The sequence below is a fragment of the Hippopotamus amphibius genome, chromosome 11 (assembly GCF_030028045.1).
Source record: "Hippopotamus amphibius kiboko isolate mHipAmp2 chromosome 11, mHipAmp2.hap2, whole genome shotgun sequence".
NCBI classification, from domain to species: domain Eukaryota; kingdom Metazoa; phylum Chordata; class Mammalia; order Artiodactyla; family Hippopotamidae; genus Hippopotamus; species Hippopotamus amphibius.
Genome location: NC_080196.1, coordinates 41,233,149 through 41,251,725, shown reverse-complemented (window position 1 = coordinate 41,251,725; position 18,577 = coordinate 41,233,149). Strand labels below are relative to the sequence as shown.

The window sequence follows — 18,577 nt, the reverse complement described above, 5'->3', positions numbered from 1 at the left end:
ACAACCAGAGCAAGGCTCTTCTTGATCTTTGGGAGGAAGTTTACAGGAAGGCCTTTGGCCATATAGATGGCATTAGGTTTTACTGCGACTCCATTCTCTGGTATATTAGTAGATGAAATGTTTCTGGAGAGGACTAAAACCCGAATGATGGCAGTTGATGGCCTGTGGAAGAGGTGACGTTATGATAAATTATTATTAAATCCTATGGCAAAGCCCATGATCTACAAGCAACATGGGTGTCAGCTAAAATGAAATGATGCTTGGATCCTGAAGTACAACCAATAGGATCCCGGGTATCCATTCTGTACCCCCGCGCACTCATTTACTTAAGCGAGTGGTGGAGGAAGCAAGGTTAGGGTCAGCAGCCGAGGACCCAGTCCTCCATCAAACCCCGCCCCACCCCAGCTCTTGCAAGACCTCACCCACAAGCCTACTTCTCTGGGGCCCCGCCCCCGCTCTCGTCCCGCCCCGTCAGCAGATCTGCACTCGGCCTTCGCCCCGCCTCCCTGCCCCGATCCTCCTCCCCGCTTCCGGCCTGCGCTCGCGCCCCGCCCCAGCCGCACCTCCCCCTCGCTTCCCTTTCCGACTGCTCCAGTCTCGCGCGCTGGCGGGCCGCGGGTGCGAGCCCCTCCCTGAGCGCTGAGGAAAGGACGTGGTGCGCGCGGGAGGGGCCCGGCCGCCGCGTCGCGGCCGGCGCTGTCGTCCGCCTCCCTCTCCCCGGGCCCCGGCGCTGAGGCCCGAAACCAGAGCGCGGGGCGGCGCGGCCCTCTGGCCCCGGGCATGGAGTCCCCGGCGGCGGCGCCCGCTCCGGCTGAGGGCGCGGAAGCAGCGCCCTGGGCGCGCCTGGAGGCCCCCGCGCGCCTGCTGCTGCGGGCGCTGCAGGCGGGGCCCGACGGGGCGCGGCGCGGTCTGGGGGTGCTGCGGGCGCTGGACGGCCGCGGCGGGGAGCCCTTCGGCTGGGGCCGCCTGCTGGAGGCGCTGTGTCTGGAGGAGCCTGTGGTGGAGGGCCCGGACTGTCGCCTGCAGCTGTAAGTCGTCCACCCGTGTTCCTCCTGCCCTGCTGGTCGCGGCGGCCGCTGGCGCAGCGCGGGGTACCGCGCGTCCTCCTCCACGGTGGCGTGAGGCAGGGGCGGGCGCTACCCGCTCCTCTAGATGAGAAGACGGAGGCGCCGGGAGGATGAGTACCTGACCCCAGCGAGCGGGTCCCTGCCGCGCACCCTGCGAGGACGGGCCTCCGGCAGACCCTCACGGAGCGGGTACTGGGTGCAGTGCCGCCTAGCTAGACGAAGACACCTGTCCTCGGTTGAGTGTAAATGAATAATTATGTCAGTGGACTCCGATTGATTTTAATCACACACTTCCATCTCCAAAATACTCGCTCTCTTACCTCCAGTATAGGGCAAGTGTACGCGTGTGTTAAAATACGTACATTGTCAAGTATATACATAGACAGAAATTTAAAACGTGGTAAATGACAGAATAAACATCTCATCATGGTGGCTTTGTATTATCAATTTTTCAAAGCATAATACACAGTTTAGGGCAAGATCGCTTACCTTAAGGATGGTGTGCTTGATAATTTCTAGTCTTTTGGGTGACTGAACTTTTTTGCCCCGTTCTTTATGTGCCTAAGAATTCCTACTAGCAGCAGAAGTGTCAGCTCTGCCGTTTTTAAATTGAGGTTGTGCTTCCGTTGTCGGTAGTCAGTTTCTTTTCGGACATCCTTATAAGCCATGTGTCCATTTTGTGAGGGTTCATTTTGTTAAGAAAGTTAATACAGCACCCATAGATGCGCTTAACTATCTAGTTAAGTAAAATACAGAAAGGAACAGTGAGGTGCCACCTTCAGCTTCTAGGGAGCTCAAGAGCAGGCCTCCCACTCTCCTTGAATACCTCTCCCTGAGAATTGGGCTGGACACTGGAATATGGAGGGCCAATCCATATTTTAAATATTTGTAATACTTAATTTTTTATATTTTAGATAAATAGAAATAGTTCTAATAGTTTCTTCCCACACTCCATCTTGAATTTCTTTCAAGAGAATGAACAAGAGTATTTTCTGAATCTGCAAATTGGAGGCTGTAGAAATATTTACCCAGCTGTCTGGTTATTTCTGGACAGAGTAAGGGGAATGACTTAACCTAGGGTCCCTGGATAGAACTGTACTTCAGTATAATTGTTTTCTTTTGTGATCATATGTATTTTGTGCATTAAACCTCTTATTCTGATAAGGGGGTTGATGCACAAAAAAAGGTAAAAGACCTTGGAATAGGCTCTTTCCCTCTTCTCTACTCCCAGAATCCTCCACCACAAATTGCCCATCTTTTTAACTTTTACTCTAGTTTTCTCTCTTAGTGTTTCTTCTCCACAAAAAAATAAAAGATTTTGTTCCTCTCTCGCATATCCCATGTGCCTCTGTGTGTGATGACAAGCAGCCCCGCAAAGTCACATACAGAGAGGTGCAGAGGCGTGATGGGTAGTGGGCTGAATGCACTCATCACCTGCCTGCCACTCCAGCCAGCCTCAGGTCACATAGCATCTGCATTCGTGCCTTTGCCCCATTACAGACGGCTCCTTGCTCAGTTCACTGCAGTCTTGCTGATCTGTGAACACTTACTCTCAGAGGTTTAATTCATTCGATAAATGTGCACCAAGTGCCTGCTTTAGGCTGGTGCTGTGCTGGGCACTGGGACACAGAGGAAAGAGACACTGCCTCTGCCTCTCAGGAACTCAGTTCAGTGAAAGGAACATCAGCGCTGGACAGATGTGACCCTGTGAGTTCCAGGGGACTGCCAAGGGGGGGCACAGGGCTGCAGGCTAAGCATTGCTCAGTATTCTGGAGTATTATTTTTACATAAAAAAATAGTGTATTAAAATAAGTATTACTTTAAGTTTGAGAAAGGGCTTTTTTTTTTTCTTTTTTACATAAAACAAGCATGGATCTATTATACGGTAGGTTTCAACGTGAATTTTTGAGCTGAAATAGGAGATGCTGAAGAGCAGGGCCTAGTGTAGTGTAGAATAGATGCTCACTTGTTGAATGATAGCCGCGCGTTCCCCGCCTCCATCCACACAGACTTGCAGGTACTGCCCACCAGCGCCCCCGTCTGTCCGGTGCCATATAGCTTCTAGCTCTACCCAGTCTGCGCTGTGTTCCTTTCAGCAAGACTATCTTAACTGTTTGTTCTCCCTCTGCTACCCAGGAAACCACTGCTGCTGCGATTGCCCCCATTATGCCAGAGGAACCTGATGTCCCTGCTGATGGCTATTTGGCCATCGCTTCCTGAAAGCAGTCTCCTACCTGTGCTGCAGATTGCGCAGCAGGATCCAAGCCCTGACCCTGATCCCTGGCTCCGGGCCCTTGGGGAATTTCTGCGAAGGGATCTGGGTGTTGAGGTCTCCATTGAGAGAGCATCCCCACTGTCTAAAAGGTGCCAGAGACAGCTCCGAGGCCTATGTCGGCAACTGGACCAAGGAAGCAGGAAGTTGAAGTTGCCCCAGACTCCAGGTCCTGAAGGGGAAGAAGAGCAGGAGGAGGACAAGGACTCCCAGCGGCCTGGGAAACGCAGAAGGGAGCCAGAAGAAAAGCCTGCCAGTCCTGAGGGGGAGAGGGCCCCCAAAAGGCTCCGGTGTTTGGAAAAGGAAGAAGAAGGTCATGAGGAAAAGAGACCTGAACATGACTCTTTGGACTCCCTGGCCGATGGCGGAGGTGCATCACCCATTAAGAACCAGCCCGTTGTTGGGGCTGAGCCCAGTGAGGCTCGTCAGAGTCCAGAGGATGCTAAGGGCCGACCTGAGAGTTTGGAGTTGCCCAAAGCTATCCAGGTACTAGGGTGAGGAGGCTGTTTCAGAGGATTCCTCAGGAGTGGGGGGTTTATACAGGGTAAAAGCCAGTTGGGACACTATGTCCCACTTGGGATGACTATAGTCCGTGGAGCAAGGGGAAGGAGGTGGGTTGAGGGAATGTAGTTTCTGCTCCACAGGTTCTGAGGAGTGGGTGGGGATGGAAGTTACTGGAGGTGGGAGCCCTTGACCTAATGGTCCGTAACATGAGGTTAAGGGTACCAGGGAAGAGGAAATGCTCTGGAGCTACCCCTGCCACCCCATCTTATGGGAATGGGAGAATCATGCCAGCATCCGGCCTGTCCTCCAAGCCCAAGGCCTGGGTCTGCCCCCATTAGGATGGATGCAGAGAAGACAAGTCTATTCAGTTGGGTTTACATGGGTCTTGTCTAGTTCAAGTTCTTAAGCATTGTGCAAGGTTTAGGCTTCATGTTCTGGCTCTCTTGAATCATTTTTGTGCACTAGCTCCCACTGACCTGGGGCCTTCTCAGGGGGCTGGGACGGGGCTGGGGGCCACGCTTCATGGATGGGGACTTGGCAGTGACTGGGCTCTCCCCTGCAGGACCAGGTTCCCAGGCTGCAGCAGCTGCTCAAGACCCTCGGGAAGGTGACTGGCCCTACCCTGCTCGCCATAGCCCTTCTTCCGCCCCTGCCTGGGCCCCAGCCATGCCCAGGGAAGCCCCAGTGCAGTGGGGCACAGGCTGTGTGGGTGAGGGGGTTGGAGTGAAGGTCTGAGGACAGTCCCTGCAAAGGCTTTTCTTGGTCCAAGTATGTTGTCTAACCCAAGGCAGGTTCTAACCCCAGGCAAGTTCCTCTCCTCTAGTAGCACCTTCTGGGGTCCACAGCCACCCACTCTGCCAATCGAAGGGGTGGCCTCAGTGACTTGTCACTGAGGACTCTGCCAGCCCTCACACAGGATTTGCCTTCCCAGAGGTTGGAAGGGCTGGAGGGTACCCCACCAGTTGAGCTGCAGCTTCTCCACGAATGCAGTCCTGGCCAGGTGAGTCCAGAAAAATTACCTGGCCCTGAGAACACAGTCCCTCTCTCCATTTAAGTTTGTGTTTCCCTGCCTCATGTGGGAATTTGGGGACGGGATTTTGTTGGGTTTTTTGGTCTCGGGGCAGGGGTGACCCTTAGTGGTTTCTTTTAGCCCTTGGTTCCTCCTCGTAGGACAGCTGTCCCCACCTTACCTTACCCTGGAGTGTCCTGGCCCTGCCCCTTCTGCTGCGCAGTTGGCTTGAGACAGCCCAGCAGAGACAGGCTGAGTGTCCCAGTGTCGTCCCTCCTCCTTGGCAGGTGGACCTGCTGTGTGCCCAGCTGCAGCTCCCACAGCTCTCGGACACAGATCTCCTGCAGCTCTGCACCTGGCTGCTGGCCCTTTCACCAGACCTCAGCCTCAGCAATGCTACTGTGCTGACCAGGAGCCTCTTCCTTGGACGGGTAGGTGCACTGGGATGCACATGGAGTGCCAGGGACAATGAGGGAGACAGTCTGAGCCCTCAGCAGGGTGGGAGAGGGGTTCCCAGCCTTGCACCATCCGGCCTGTCCTGGTAGCCTGAGGCAAGGGAAGGGCATAGACCCCTAGGCCTTCTACCCACGTGGCATCTAACTCCTCCCTCTTGGGCCCCAGTCCTTAGAGAAGCAGAAGGGATTTGGGATCAAGGATTTGGAAGCTGGGGAAGGAGCTATGTGTCCTTTCCAATGAGTAGATCCATGTGAGTCCTAGATAAAAGCACTTTTTTTTTCTCTGTACTGTAATGTGTGAGCCTCTGAAATATGTGTTCGATAAACACTTATTGGAAGGAAGAAGAAAGAAATTAATGTTTTCCTCCCCGTTGGCTATAGATTCTCTCCCTGACTTCCTCAGCCTCCCGCTTGCTCACAACTGCCCTGACCTCCTTCTGTACCAAGTATACCTTCGCTGTCTGCAGAGCCCTCCTTGGCCCCGTTCTCCAAGCCCCAAGAACAGGTAATTCTGGAATGGGCCCCAGTCCTGGTAGCTCTGCCTTCTCTGTTCCCAGCACCCTTCACCCCTGGGTGGCCCCGGCAGGAGATGAGATGAGTTTTCTTTTCTTTCTTCTTTAAAAAAAAAAAATTATTTATTTATTTATTTATTTATTTGTGGCTGCGTTGGGTCTCTGTTGCTATGCGTGGGCTTTCTCTAGTTGTGGCAAGTGGGAGCTACTCTTCTCATTGTTGCGGTGTGCTGCGGTGGCTTCCCTTGTTGCAGAACATGGGCTCTAGGCGCGCAGGCTTCAGTAGTTGTGGCTTGTGGGCTTCGTTGCTCCGTGGCACGTGGGATCTTCCCAGATCAGGGATCAAACCCATGTCCCCTGCATTGGCAAGCGGATTCTTAACCACTGCGCCACCAGGGAAGTCCAGGAGATGAGTTTTCAACGCGTAAAGATACCTGTTGCTTCGCTGATGATGCTCCCTGTAATGGCCAGGCATTCTGTTCCCTGCTAGCCCCATCCTCTCCTGCCAGCTTCCCCCAGACTTCTCCCCTCTTCTGCCGCCCACCCAGGTACAGCTCAAACAGAGTTACTGTGTTGCCTTACAAAGGACAAGGCCCTGGACCCAGACATGCAGGTTCTAATGTTGGGGTGAGTGTACAGGCCCCATGCTGGCCCCACCCACACCTCCTCCCTCTGGCCAAGCCTGCTCTTGGCATTCTGGACTTGAAGTCATCTGGGCACCCGGTCCTCTGCCTGAAGTACAGGCGACAGCACAGCTGATGCCCCCTCTTGCTGTCCTGAGCCTGGGTTGTGCCTTCCCACCTGTGGTCCCCTGTAAGTTACCATCCCGTGCACCTTCCCAAGCCCAGGGTTCCAGTCTTCTGTGCCAGGTGCCCCAGGGAATGTGAAGAGGCCGGTGCTCCTGCTCTTGGAACAGGGCACGATGGTTCAGAACACTGGCTCTGGCGTCAGACAGACGTGGCTGCAGATCTCAACCTTGCCTTTTATTTAAATGTGTGAGTTTTAAACAGGTTATTGCATCTCTCTGAATGAACTCCGTAGAATTTTTCTAGATATTAAATGTGATAATGCGTATAAAGACCTTGGCACAGTGTTTGGCACCTAGTAAGTGCTCAAATATTGTTATTAAATTGGTGTTAAATTTGGGTATCAAAATTGGGGAGTCAAGATACAGACATGTAGAAATAATGAGTAGGTGAGATCCCACTGGACACTAACATGAAATATAAAATGCTAAGTATAATGTGAGAAGGGGACAGTCTAAAAAATACTACCAGCCAGCAGTTATTGAGCACTTTCTCTGTGCTTTGGATTCCTTACTTCAGTTAGTCTTCATGCAGTCCTGTGAGTTAAGTGCTGCTGCCACCTTAGAGACGGAAAAACTGAAGCTCAGAGAGGTTGAGGGAGGTGGCCAAAGGTCACACAGCCAGCAAGTGGGATCAAACCCAAGTCTGTGCACCCAAGAAGCCACACCGTTTCCATGTGACATCCTGCCTTTCCAAACAAGCCGAGGACAGTAGGTGCAGCTGGAGTGGACCTCACTGTGGACTGGGCTCCTCCCCAGGGCTAATCTCTAGGAAGCCTCTTGTGTGTCATCTCACCCATCATCATCATCCTCCTCTTCCCTGGGTTGCCCTTCCCTTTCGAACTCAGGATGCACTGTTGACTCCTGGTTATTTTTCAGGGGACCTTTGTACCTCTCCTTCACTGCCAAATCCTTCACTGTCAGCTCCCAGGGGTCTTGGGCTGTGGCCTTCCCAGCGCTGAGTATGGGCTCTGCAGTGGTGGCTGCTACATGGCCACCAGCGCTGGGGGGCTCTGACGACTCCTTCTGTTAGCTGGGGATCTTGGCTGTGCCCAGGGCCTTGCCCTGCCTTGGGGTAGGAGCAGTAGATACCCAGGCTCAGGTGGGAGGCTGAGCTTTCCTCACTGGGGCCTGTGCTTTGCAGACAGATCTTGGAGCTGCCCTGGAAGGAGGAGACTTTCTTGGTGTTGCAGTCACTCCTGGAGCGGCAGGTGAGCAGGCTGCCTTGGGGAAGAGTAGACAAAGAAGCACTGTGCAGCTCCTGGGTTTCTGACCCCTTCACTGGTGGAGGGGCAAGCAGGATGGCTGCCCTCCAGCAGGGTGCCCGTGACAGTGGGAGGGTCCTGGGGCTTGAGGGGCCAGTAGCAGAGAGCTTACCGAACAGTGTGAATCCCAGCTCTGCCTCTTACTAACTGTGTGGCCTTGGGGAGGGGCTTTTTGATGTGTGTGTGAAAATTTTAATTTATTTTTAAATTTAATTAATTTTTTGGCTGCACCATGTGGCATGTAGGTGGATCTTAGTTCCCTGACCAGGGATCAAACCCGTGCCCCCTGCAGTAGAAGTGCAGAGTCCTAACCACTGGACTGCCAGGGAAGTCCCTAATTTATTTTTGAATAGGTAATAGATTCATATGTTCACAATTTTGAAAGGATATAGCGAAAAAATTTCCCCCAGCCATCCAGATTCCCCTCCCCAGAGCTAATCAGTGTTACTCATTGCAGGGGAACCCTCCCAGAGATGCTGTATATACACAAGGACACATGTTGAAATTTACCTTTCCCCTGCTTTTTATATAGATGGTAACACACCAAGCTCAGTGCTCTGCACTTTGCTTTTTTCATCTAACAGTACATTTTGGCAGTTTTTCCATATATCACTACCTAAAATTCTGCCTCATTTGTTTATAATGTAGGGTAGTTGACTTAACTTCTTTATGCCTCAGTTTCCTCATCTGCATAGAGGAGTGATGATAGTAGCTACCACATAAAACTGGGGTGAGGTTTAAATGGTATATGGTATAATTGGTGTAACGTGCTCAGAATGGTACCTAATGCATAATAGTGTTTGTTAAATTGTGACTGTGAAGAGCTGTTGTTATTATACTGGCAGTACCCCCTAAGGACCTCTCACTCTTTTATATCTTCAACCCTAAGCCAGGCAAGGGATCCTTGACACCCCCCTTGCTCCTAATCTGAGCCTTTGCAACAGTGGCCACCATTTTCTGAGACCTGTGTACCAGGCTTTATGTGCATAATCTCATTTAATTCTTTTCACAGTCTTCAGAGTTTGACATAAGCCCTATTTTATAGATGTGGAAACTGAGGGTCAGTTTGGTTAAGTGACCTACCCAGGGTCACCTAGTTAGGAAGTGGTGGAGTTGGGAATTGAATCCAGGGCCCTTTCTTGTGCTACTGTTCCATTTCCTAATGTGTGCAGGTGGAGATGCCCTCTGAGAAGTTTAGCATGTTGATGGAGAAACTCTGTAAAGAGGGGCCAGCAGCCACCACGTCCATCGCCTATGCCAAGCTGGTGCTGACAGTGGTGACCAAGTATCAGGCCAACGTGAGTATTGGTAGGGTCACGAGGGCTGCTCCTGCTCTTCTGAACCTGCCATAAGGGTGTATGTTTGCCAGGGAGAAAACCCTGAGTGTTAGCTAGGGAAACCACAAGTTCAAGTCCAAGACAGGGGAGTGAGACTGCTTAGGAGTTCATTCATCCAGCCAACACTGCTGTGGGTCAGATGCTACCTGGGGTGTTAGGGAATCAACAGGGACCACATCACAGTTTGTGTCCTGGACTTGACCCTCTCCCCCAGCAGCTGGCTAGTGAGAGGGGAGAGAGATGCTAAACGGATTATTGTAATGTCTGGCAGGAGCCAGGTGAAAGGTGTGCACAGGGCATTTGATGACGGAGGAAAAGGGGGCAACTAAACCCCGTTTGTGGTTGGAAGTTGGGACAGGCTTCCTAATTCTTAAAGGGTGAGTGGTAGTCAAGGGCTGAGATGGAGGAAAGGGCATTCCAGGCAATAGAAACGGTATAAGCACTGAATGTCTGAGGGGATCTTCAGGTAGGTCATTGTAGCTGAGGCTTAAAAACTCAAGAGTGGAGGTGGTAGGGGAAGAGGTTAGAGAGCTCATATACTGAGAGCTGATACTTGTAGTCCCTGATACGTTCCAGGCATCGTTGCAAGCCCTTTACATATGTTAACTCGCTAGTTTATTCCAGGTGTTAGTCCTATGAGAAGATATTATTGGCTCCATTTTGTAGATGAGGAAATTGAGATGCAGGTTAAAGTAACTTACCCAAGGTCACATTGCCAAGCCATAGTAGCATCTAATGGAGGGCCCTGTAGGTTATGGTGAGGAGCTTGGACTTTATCTTGAAGGCCAGGTCTTGGCTCTTAACTCTTTTCTTGGGATCACAGGCCTATTTGATGATTTAGTGAAAGGTATACCTCCTCCCAGGAAAATGAAAATATGAACACACATCTTATTTCAGGAGGTTCCTGGATCCTCTGAAGACCCTCTGTAGATCCTGGAAGAAGGACCTCCAATATGAGGCATCAGAGTTATCTCAGGGCCTTCAGCTGGAGTGATTTGATTAGATTTGTATTCTGTAAAGAAACCTCTGGCCTTTGCAAGGAGTGGGGATTGGAGAGTGAAGGTACAGGGCAGAGATGGGTCAGGAGGTTGCAGCAACAGGTCAGGGAAGAAGAAGAGTGGCCCAGGAGGAATGTGGCAGCCATAGTGGAGTGTCTCTGAACCTCAGTTTCCTCATCTGTAAAATGGGAACATTGTGAGGATTATATGAAGTCATGCATATAAAGTGTTGCCACATAGTAAGCACCTAATAATTGTCAACTGTTATTAATATGGCTGACATAGTACATCGTGCAGTTAGTATTTGACCCCAGGTCTACCTGAATCCAAACACTTTGCTTAACCATGGTGAGATAATGAGGTTAGATTGCTCAGGGAGTCATCTTCTATTGTCCTTATGTCCTGGATTCCTCTCTTCTAACTAAACAGAGCCCAGGGGCAGAGGGGAGAGGGGAGCGATTGGCTGCTGGAGTGCTGACATGATTCTTCCTTTTCTCCAGATCACTGAGCCCCAGAGGCTGGGCCTGGCTGCAGCCCTGGAGCTCAACACCACTTTCCTGAGGAAGTCCCTGCAGGCTGCCCTGAGACATCTGGCCCCCTGAACGTCCACCAAGGGACCACCCTCCTGGAGCTCCCTCACCAGCTTCCAGCAGGACACTTCTGCCCTCAGCACCTCACCCTGCCCCTTGCCTTGGCTGAGCCTGGCAATCCCAGGGATCAACTGCCTCCCTGCTCCAGGCTGCAGAGAGGCCATCTGGGCCTCCCAGCCAGCAGGAAGGGTCTGGGGCTAAGGAGGCTGGATGAGTTGTATTACCAAGGGCAGCTGACCCTGAGCTCCCTCCTTGTCACTTCTACCTCAGGCTGTGGGGACAGACACTTTAAGATAGACCTCGGATTTCCCTGGTGATCCAGTGGTTAAGACTCTGTGCTTCCATTGCAGGGGAAGAGGGTTGGATCCCTGGATGGGGGGAGTTCTGCATGTCACATAGTGTGGCCAAAAAATAATAATAATAAATAAAACAGGAGTTAAGATAGGCCTCAGTAGGGTTTCACCGCAGACCTAGAGTGGACGACGACGATGCACCAGGAGCCCCGGGAGACCTGTGTCCTCCGCACAAATCTCTTGTGCTCAAGTGTATGTTATGATCCTCTGTGTTCTTATTTCTGACTTCAATAATAATTTATCAGTGGTATTTCATAAAAAGCAGGAAGTTCAATAATGTCTTATTAGAAGCAGTGCCTACTGTCCTACCAACTCTGAGTGTTTGTTGAAAACCAACACATACCACCCCCACCCCCGGCCCCACCCTGCTCAGTGACAGGGGGCATCTTTTTCCCAGTGAAATGTCCTGTGAGGGGAAGGTGGTAGAGTTCTGTGGGCCAGATCATGTATGAAACCATCCACCCCAGCTGTATCAGAGCTGTCAAACTGAGTAGGTGAGGCTGTGCATCCTGCACTGGGGGAGGGGGATTTGAGGGCAAGAGAGACTCAGCCTGGAGTTGAGGAAGACCTGGGCAGAGGATGGCTTTCGAGGAGGGGTCTGAAGGGCTCCTGGGATTACTGTGAGCAGAGAAGAGGATGAGGCCTATTGGGCCGGAAAGGCAGAAAGGGTCTGCAATACTGTGGGCACATCTGTTCTACATCTGTATTTCCACAGCACTTAGCTAAGCTCCTTGTTCATAGTAAATACTTAACCTGGAGACGTCCCTGGTGGTCCGGTGGGTAAGACTCCACGCTCCCAATGCAGGGGGCCTGGGTTCCATCCCAGGTGGGGGAACTAAGTCCCACATGCATGCTGCAGCTAAGCGTTCTCATGCCCCAACTAAGTCCACATGCTGCAACTAAGAGTTCGCATGCCCCAACTAAGTCCACATGCAGCAACTGAGAAGCCTGCAAGCCACGGCTAAGACCTGGTGCAGCCTGAATAAATATTTTACAAAAACAAAACAAAAACAAAACTGCTTAACTTGTAGATGTTACTGAGCCAACTATCAGTTGAAAGTTCATCACAGAATCTTCCCCGCTTCTCTCCACCGCAGGCTCTGAGGGGCCAGGAACAGAACTCTTGACATTTCCCTTCCCACAACTTCCTGGGAAGCCGTGAGCTCCCGTTAGAACAAGATGATGAGGGCGAGGACTCAGGAGTAAAGCCTGCTTTTCAGAAGTGAAGCAGGTGCGCAAAGCAGGAGGAAGTGGGCGCAGGAGGTTTAAGAGACAAACACGTGGGAACTGCAGGCTCTCAGCGGCCGGCACCGCACCGGGAGTGTGACTACTGCAGCCCAAGCCCTGGACCCAGCCTCTTCTCTAAGGGCCTGACAGCAGCTGGGACCGCCGCAGGACGTCCCGGCGCAGGTCTAGCAACGCAACGCGCGACAACGGCAGCGCCCTCCCGCGGCCGCAGACTGAGACGCTTCCCAGGACTGAGTCACCCGACTGCACTCAGGAGGGAAGCAGCGGGAACAAGGCATCTCTCGCGAGAACCAGGTCCTATTTGAGCGCATGCGCGAGGGGAAACTGTCTTTTTTCCGGTTATCGCGGCGTGAGGCACCATGAGGTTAGTGGCGCGCGGGTTGCTATCCGCACTCATCCACGCCTCCGGGCGCCCCCGTGGGGAGGGAAACACTAGGGGCGGAATCGCGGGTCCTTGCCCCTGCTTCGCTGCGGGGCAGTTTTGTCAGGCTTCGGCCTTCGGGCCTGGTGTTCGAGTTCGCGCGCCAAGGCCGGTCGCCAGCAAGGTCCCTCTTCCCCGGGGTTTGCATCTGGTCTTCGGGCCCAAATCGCCCCACTTGGTGTCCGCAATCCGCGGAGAGTACTTCGTGGACCATCCTCGCGCCTGAGGCTTCTGACACCCCAAGGGGTTGATCCACGGTTCCCGGGTCCTGAGCGCGCGTCTGCCTTGTTTCTTGCAGCAGCAAAGTGTCCCGCGACACCCTCTACGAGGCGGTGCGGGAAGTTCTGCATGGGAACCAGCGCAAGCGCCGGAAGTAAGCGCGGGTCTCGGTGGGGAGGGCTGCTTTGGAAAGCCGCGGGCGGCCGGTTAACTTTATTACACTTTTTAAAGGTTTTTGGAGACGGTGGAGCTTCAGATCAGCCTGAAGAACTATGATCCTCAGAAGGACAAACGCTTCTCGGGCACCGTCAGGTTGGCACCGTTCTGATCCCACCCAGCCCTCAGTGTCCCCGTGCCCGTCTCCTCCCTTCAGGCTCCTTTTGAGCCCGAGGCGGCGGGGCACGTGCGGCACTGAAGTGCCCGGGTAGTTCAGACCCCCTGCTCCGGGCAGGCGTGGCTGGACGGACCCTCACCCTGGGTCTTAAAACAAGAGGGGAGGCGTGGGGAGGCCTTGGCCGAGCCCGCCGGCTAGTTTGAGAAGCCAGACTAGCTGTTGGTGACTGTGGACACTCTGGGTAAGGCTCAGTGCTGCAGCGGTTCCAGACCCCTTCACCTGCCCTTGGGACACAGGGCTGGGCATGATCTATTATGTTCCCCAAAATACAGGCTTAAGTCTACTCCCCGCCCCAAGTTCTCCGTATGTGTTCTGGGGGACCAGCAGCATTGTGATGAGGCCAAGGCTGTGGATATCCCCCACATGGACATCGAAGCGCTGAAGAAACTCAACAAGAATAAGAAACTGGTCAAGAAGCTGGGTGAGGTTCTGTTGCCTGGCGTGGTTCTGTATGTGGGGTAGGGTGAAGGCATTCTCCATCGGAGTGGTAGAACAGGGGTTTCTGCCATTTGAATGTTTTAAAGTGATGATGGGGTTAGAGTCATAACAAAGGTTCTGCTGTGGCTGGTTAACTTGAGTGGTATTTTTTAGCCACGTGAAAATTCTTTTTTGTTTCGAGGATTGGATTTTAAGAAGGCCAGTAAGTGTTCTTTTCTAAGCAAGTGAGATATGTCATGTTGATAGGTCAGATGATGGTACACTCTGAATTGGAATTTCTACTTAAAGCTCTCACTATTTTAATCTTTATGCTGTGTGATTTGAGCATTTTACACATAATAGATTCCCCAGTTGTTTTATATCTAGAAAGTAGGAAGGCAGGATTTGAATCCAGGCAGTCTTAACCAGAGTGAGCATTTCCCATCACAAGATGGATTGTAAGTCAGCCTGGACTTCTGTCACCGGGTTTCATGTGAATGTTGAACCAGTAAAAGTCCAGAGGATGGAGATAATACTGGAATGGGGAGAGGATTAAAAATGGAGAGCTGGGGTGCTGATTAGAGGCCACTTCTGCGGTTGGCTCACAGCCCTGTTTATGGAGGTGTCTTCAGGGGCCAGGTCCTAATGGCTTCCTCTCTTTACCAGCCAAGAAGTATGATGCCTTTTTGGCTTCAGAGTCCCTGATCAAGCAGATCCCACGAATCCTGGGCCCAGGCCTGAATAAGGCTGGCAAATTCCCTTCTCTGTTGACCCACAATGAGAACATGGTGGCCAAAGTTGATGAAGTGAAATCCACAATCAAGTTCCAGATGAAAAAGGTGAGGAGGTTCTGGCTGGTTGCAGTAGCTTCAGCAGTGGTGAAGTTGACCCACATTCTCAGTGGGAGCCCTGGTTTGCATTTCTGTGGAAACTTAGGACTTGTGACAGTCATTGAACAGGACTGAAGCTTTTCAAATAACTGTGGTCTTGGTCTGGGGCCAAAGTGCTGCTCATTAGGTCACTGGAGTTGGGGGGGGGCATCTGGCCCACTCCACATTCTCTTGAGTCACCCTGATTGGATCTTCCTCTCCCCACAGGTGTTGTGTCTGGCAGTGGCTGTTGGCCATGTGAAGATGACAGATGATGAGCTTGTGTACAACATCCACTTAGCTGTCAACTTTCTGGTGTCATTGCTCAAGAAAAATTGGCAGAACGTCCGGGCTTTGTACATTAAGAGCACCATGGGCAAGCCCCAGCGCCTGTACTAAGGCACAGCTTAATAAACCAAACTCCCACCATTACTACTGTCTCCTGTGGCCTTGGAGAGGGAGGGAGGTGCTTTGAGCTGACCTTGTGTGCCACAGCACTGTGCTGATGAGCCAGTGATGGGTAGTCATTTACTACAAACAAGGCAGGGCATTCTTTGCCCTCAAAATCATGGGGTCTTAAGATTTCCTGGAACTAACCAGGGCTGCCAGTCAGGACTGAAGCTTTTCTGATAACCCTGAGAAGAGCAGATCAGGGCCAGGACCCCAGCCTGTACTGCTGTCGGTTACTAGTGGGAAGGGAAGGTAGTACCTTCCCATTGGGGACACTGACTCGGCCCTTGGCAGCATACTTAATCTGTGGCCTGTATGCCAGCAGTTCTTAACGTGGGCTTTCTGTTTGGAGGGTGGTTTGTTGCTTTGAAGTCATCTGGGGTCTTGGTCTGTAGGAATCTCCCAGTAGTTACAAATGGAGATTGGTGTTTAGTGGGCCTGGGATTGGCTTCCTAGATATTTCTGATTTAGTGGTCCACATACCCTGAGAAACATCTAGTATTTGCTTTCTTGAGTAAATACCAAGAAATTGTATACCCTTCGTGTACCCCCAAATTGCATACCCTTATGTTTGGGGGTAATGATTTACTAGGTAAGTTATTTCGGAAGAAAAATTGGAAGACCTGATAATACTTATCTAGGGACACCTGTTTTCTAGGGGATTTAGCAAATGGGTAGAATCTGCCTGTGGAAACTGCTAGGCCCCCTTCCTGGCTTGAGGAACTTGTGTTGCAGTTCTTTCCTCCAGCACTGGGAAGGTGGATTCAGGTGTGGTGGGAAATACCGATGGTTAAACCTTAATTTTTTTAATATTTATTTGGCTGTGCCATGTCACGCAGGATCTTGTTGCCACGTGTAGGATCTAGTTCCCTGACCAGGGGTAAAACCTTGGCCCCCAGCATTGGGAGCATGGAGTCTTAGCCACTGGACCACCAGGGAAGTCCCTAAGCCTTTAATCTGCTTCATTTAATTTTGGTAAATAAAGGAAGTAGAGCTGAAAGGCTAATCATGAATAAAAATGCACCTTCTCAAAAGAAGCTTTATCTGTACTTGAATGGTGAAGAGTACAAGATATTCACCAAAAGAATGTCATTTTAGCTTTCAAGTTATAACTGCAGGTAAAAGAATTTTAGTTCTCAATGTCATAGCTCCTCTGGTAATACTACTATAGGAGTAATACCTAGGCTTGTTGAACAATGTTCCCAGTAGGTAAGGAGAGGAAGAAATGGGCTCTGAAACTAGTTAGGATCCAATTTTACTGAAAAGGAAAAATTTTGTAATCAGAAGAAAAAGGCAACACCTCAAGGCAGGTAAATGTGATTTGATGACTAGATGAATATAACAAGGTAATTTACAAGGGTGAGTTCGTTTTATACTGTCTCTTACAAAGCTGACAACAGCAAGAGAAAAAGGCATGAGAACCGTCAGGTGGAGGCAAACAAGCTGGTCTCACGTGCCGGTGGCCAGTCCTGAGAACCATACTGATCACGGGGCCTGTGAGGAAAGCAAACCATTTCCAGGAGCCAGAAAGACAGTTGTTTGCACCAGCAGCTGTGCGATCATGAGCAGCGTCACGGCAGAGCAAGGGTTTCACGGAGGAGGTTCCCATGACCCGGTGCGTACGATTTGTTGGGTGCAAGATGACCAGCCACGTGATTGCCTGTGGGCTGAGGGCCCCCCCAGTGCCTGAGGGAATCCCAGCTCTACCACTCAGGAGCCATGGGAGCCTGCCGAGCCAGCCTCTTAACGTTCAGAAAACTCATCTGAAAGTGCAGCTGACAATGGCACCTACTAAAAGCATGACGTGCCTTGCACAGTGCCAGGCACTTAGTACTTGATTAAACAGCAGTTGTAAAATGGTAATTAGGTATAGTTATATACACCCGTGTACCAGAGCTGGCACACAAGTTCCTGCTTGTCTGCCTTGGTTGGGTTTGACAGATTGAATGTAGGCCAACCCGAGGACCTCTATCTCGTCAGTGGTGGTGAGTGGGGAGAACAAGGTGCCTTCAGAATAAGTCACAAGGACTGAAAAAAGCCAAGGATTGAAATCCTTAAAAATAGTTTTGGAAACTATGGGTATGTTTTAGAAATACTTGGGAACTTGAGTCTTACTGGATTATTGATTTGCATCACCTGAATTTGAAAATTAAACCCACTCCACTTTATATCTATTAAGCCTTATGTATTGGGGTAAAAACTAACTCTGTATTAAACCAATATGACTCACTGCCTTCTGGCCTGCCTGGAAGCTGTTTTAGAGCTGTGGTGCCTGCCCTCCAGAGGCCCACAGCACCGCAGTAGGGAGGAAAGGAAAAAGCCGGAGGCAGAACAGGAAAGCAAAGCAAAGGAACGCGTGGTGGCAGACTGATTCAATTATAAATGGGGGTTGAGCTATCTTAAACAAACCCCAGCCTCTAGGATGATTTTACACTTTAGACTAAAGCTTACTGTGCACCTGAGTTAGAATTCAGGGTTCAGCTATCTGGAGAGGCACAGTTTTCCAGCATTTGTACTAGAGGGAAATAAAGAGCCCCCATGAAACCCCAGGACAGTGCTCAGCCTTTGACCATGGAATTGGCAAAATGATGGCCCACCTCCATCTTCCTAGGGACATCAGAACAGCAGGAAAGAGAACTACCGGCCTCTTCTTTGGGTCCCTGCTTTCCTTACAGCTTTCCACAGAACCCCAGGTAGGGAGAGCCACTTCCAGGAGAGAGCCCTGGGCTTTGGGCTCACAAGACCCACCTTCTTATCCTGGTTCCTTCCCTATTTTGAGACCTCAGAACTATGTAGTTATCACCCACCCCTGTATCTGTTACATTTGTATGTGGGAGTGGCAAAGGAGGCCAGCCATATTTCACTTATTGATTTTCTGCATGAGACCTACGTTATTCTAATAGAAATTACCTGGAGGCTGTTTTCTCCAGGAGCATGAAGGCAACAACCCACTTGATTCAAGCAGCCAATAGATTTAATCACGTGTTAGTAGAGGCTGGATTTTGCGTCCAGCCCTAGGCCTAGCATATGGTGGGTCTTTCATAAACCACTTTCTGTCTCCGGGACCTCCTCCCACCTGGTTGGGGCTCCAGGCACCCTACCCATCTCACAAGCAATGGTCATGGGTCCTTCCAATGCAGTGAACCAAGATAAAAGGCCACCTGATTACTTAATAGTATACCAGGTGCCTGGGCTTGAAGTCAGAAGACCAGGTTCAAATCCTGGTGTTGCACTGACAGCTAAGTAAGAAGAGCATTTAACCTCTTCTGTTTCCCTATTTGCAAAACTGGAGGTTGGGCCAAAATGATCTAGAAGACAAGATTCAAGAGTATGGTTGCCAGATTTAGCAAGTGAAAATACAGGCTGCCCAATTAAATCTGAATTTCTGATAA

At 51.0% G+C, this 18,577-nt stretch overlaps 2 protein-coding genes across 3 annotated transcripts; both read left to right on the top strand.

Annotated features, from left to right (window-relative positions):
- The first annotated feature begins 590 nt into the window (after window positions 1–590).
- FANCE (FA complementation group E) lies at window positions 591–12,476 on the top strand. Of its 2 annotated transcripts, XR_009048074.1 has the most exons (11): window positions 591–1,028; window positions 3,204–3,825; window positions 4,406–4,450; window positions 4,775–4,843; window positions 5,140–5,283; window positions 5,689–5,812; window positions 6,368–6,446; window positions 7,769–7,835; window positions 9,062–9,187; window positions 10,725–11,359; window positions 12,265–12,476. XR_009048074.1 is itself a non-coding variant. In XM_057699808.1 (10 exons), exons 1-10 carry the CDS (start codon window positions 781–783, stop codon window positions 10,824–10,826), a joined length of 1,626 nt encoding a protein of 541 aa, XP_057555791.1. In that variant the 5' UTR covers window positions 591–780; the 3' UTR covers window positions 10,827–12,230. The 2 variants fall into 2 exon arrangements, 1 of the variants encoding a protein (XP_057555791.1); XM_057699808.1 differs by lacking the exon at window positions 12,265–12,476 and having other exon boundaries at window positions 10,725–12,230.
- Window positions 12,477–12,645: 169 nt separating this feature from the next.
- On the top strand, window positions 12,646–15,167 carry RPL10A (ribosomal protein L10a). The gene is made up of 6 exons (XM_057699809.1): window positions 12,646–12,779; window positions 13,135–13,209; window positions 13,287–13,367; window positions 13,722–13,870; window positions 14,533–14,705; window positions 14,964–15,167. The coding sequence occupies exons 1-6, from the start codon at window positions 12,775–12,777 to the stop codon at window positions 15,132–15,134; spliced, it is 654 nt and encodes a 217-aa protein (XP_057555792.1). The 5' UTR covers window positions 12,646–12,774; the 3' UTR covers window positions 15,135–15,167.
- The last annotated feature ends 3,410 nt before the right edge of the window (window positions 15,168–18,577 follow it).

Coding starts and splice junctions, on each gene's coding strand:
- RPL10A (XM_057699809.1), top strand. Junction 13,368..13,721: donor CGCTTCTCGGGCACCGTCAG/GTTGGCACCGTT, acceptor CCCAAAATACAG/GCTTAAGTCTACTCCCCGCC. Junction 13,871..14,532: donor GAAACTGGTCAAGAAGCTGG/GTGAGGTTCTGT, acceptor TCTCTTTACCAG/CCAAGAAGTATGATGCCTTT.
- FANCE (XM_057699808.1), top strand. CDS start 781: ATGGAGTCCCCGGCGGCGGCGCCCGCTCCGGCTGAGGGCGCGGAAGCA. Junction 3,826..4,405: donor AGTTGCCCAAAGCTATCCAG/GTACTAGGGTGA, acceptor TCTCCCCTGCAG/GACCAGGTTCCCAGGCTGCA. Junction 4,844..5,139: donor ACGAATGCAGTCCTGGCCAG/GTGAGTCCAGAA, acceptor CCTCCTTGGCAG/GTGGACCTGCTGTGTGCCCA.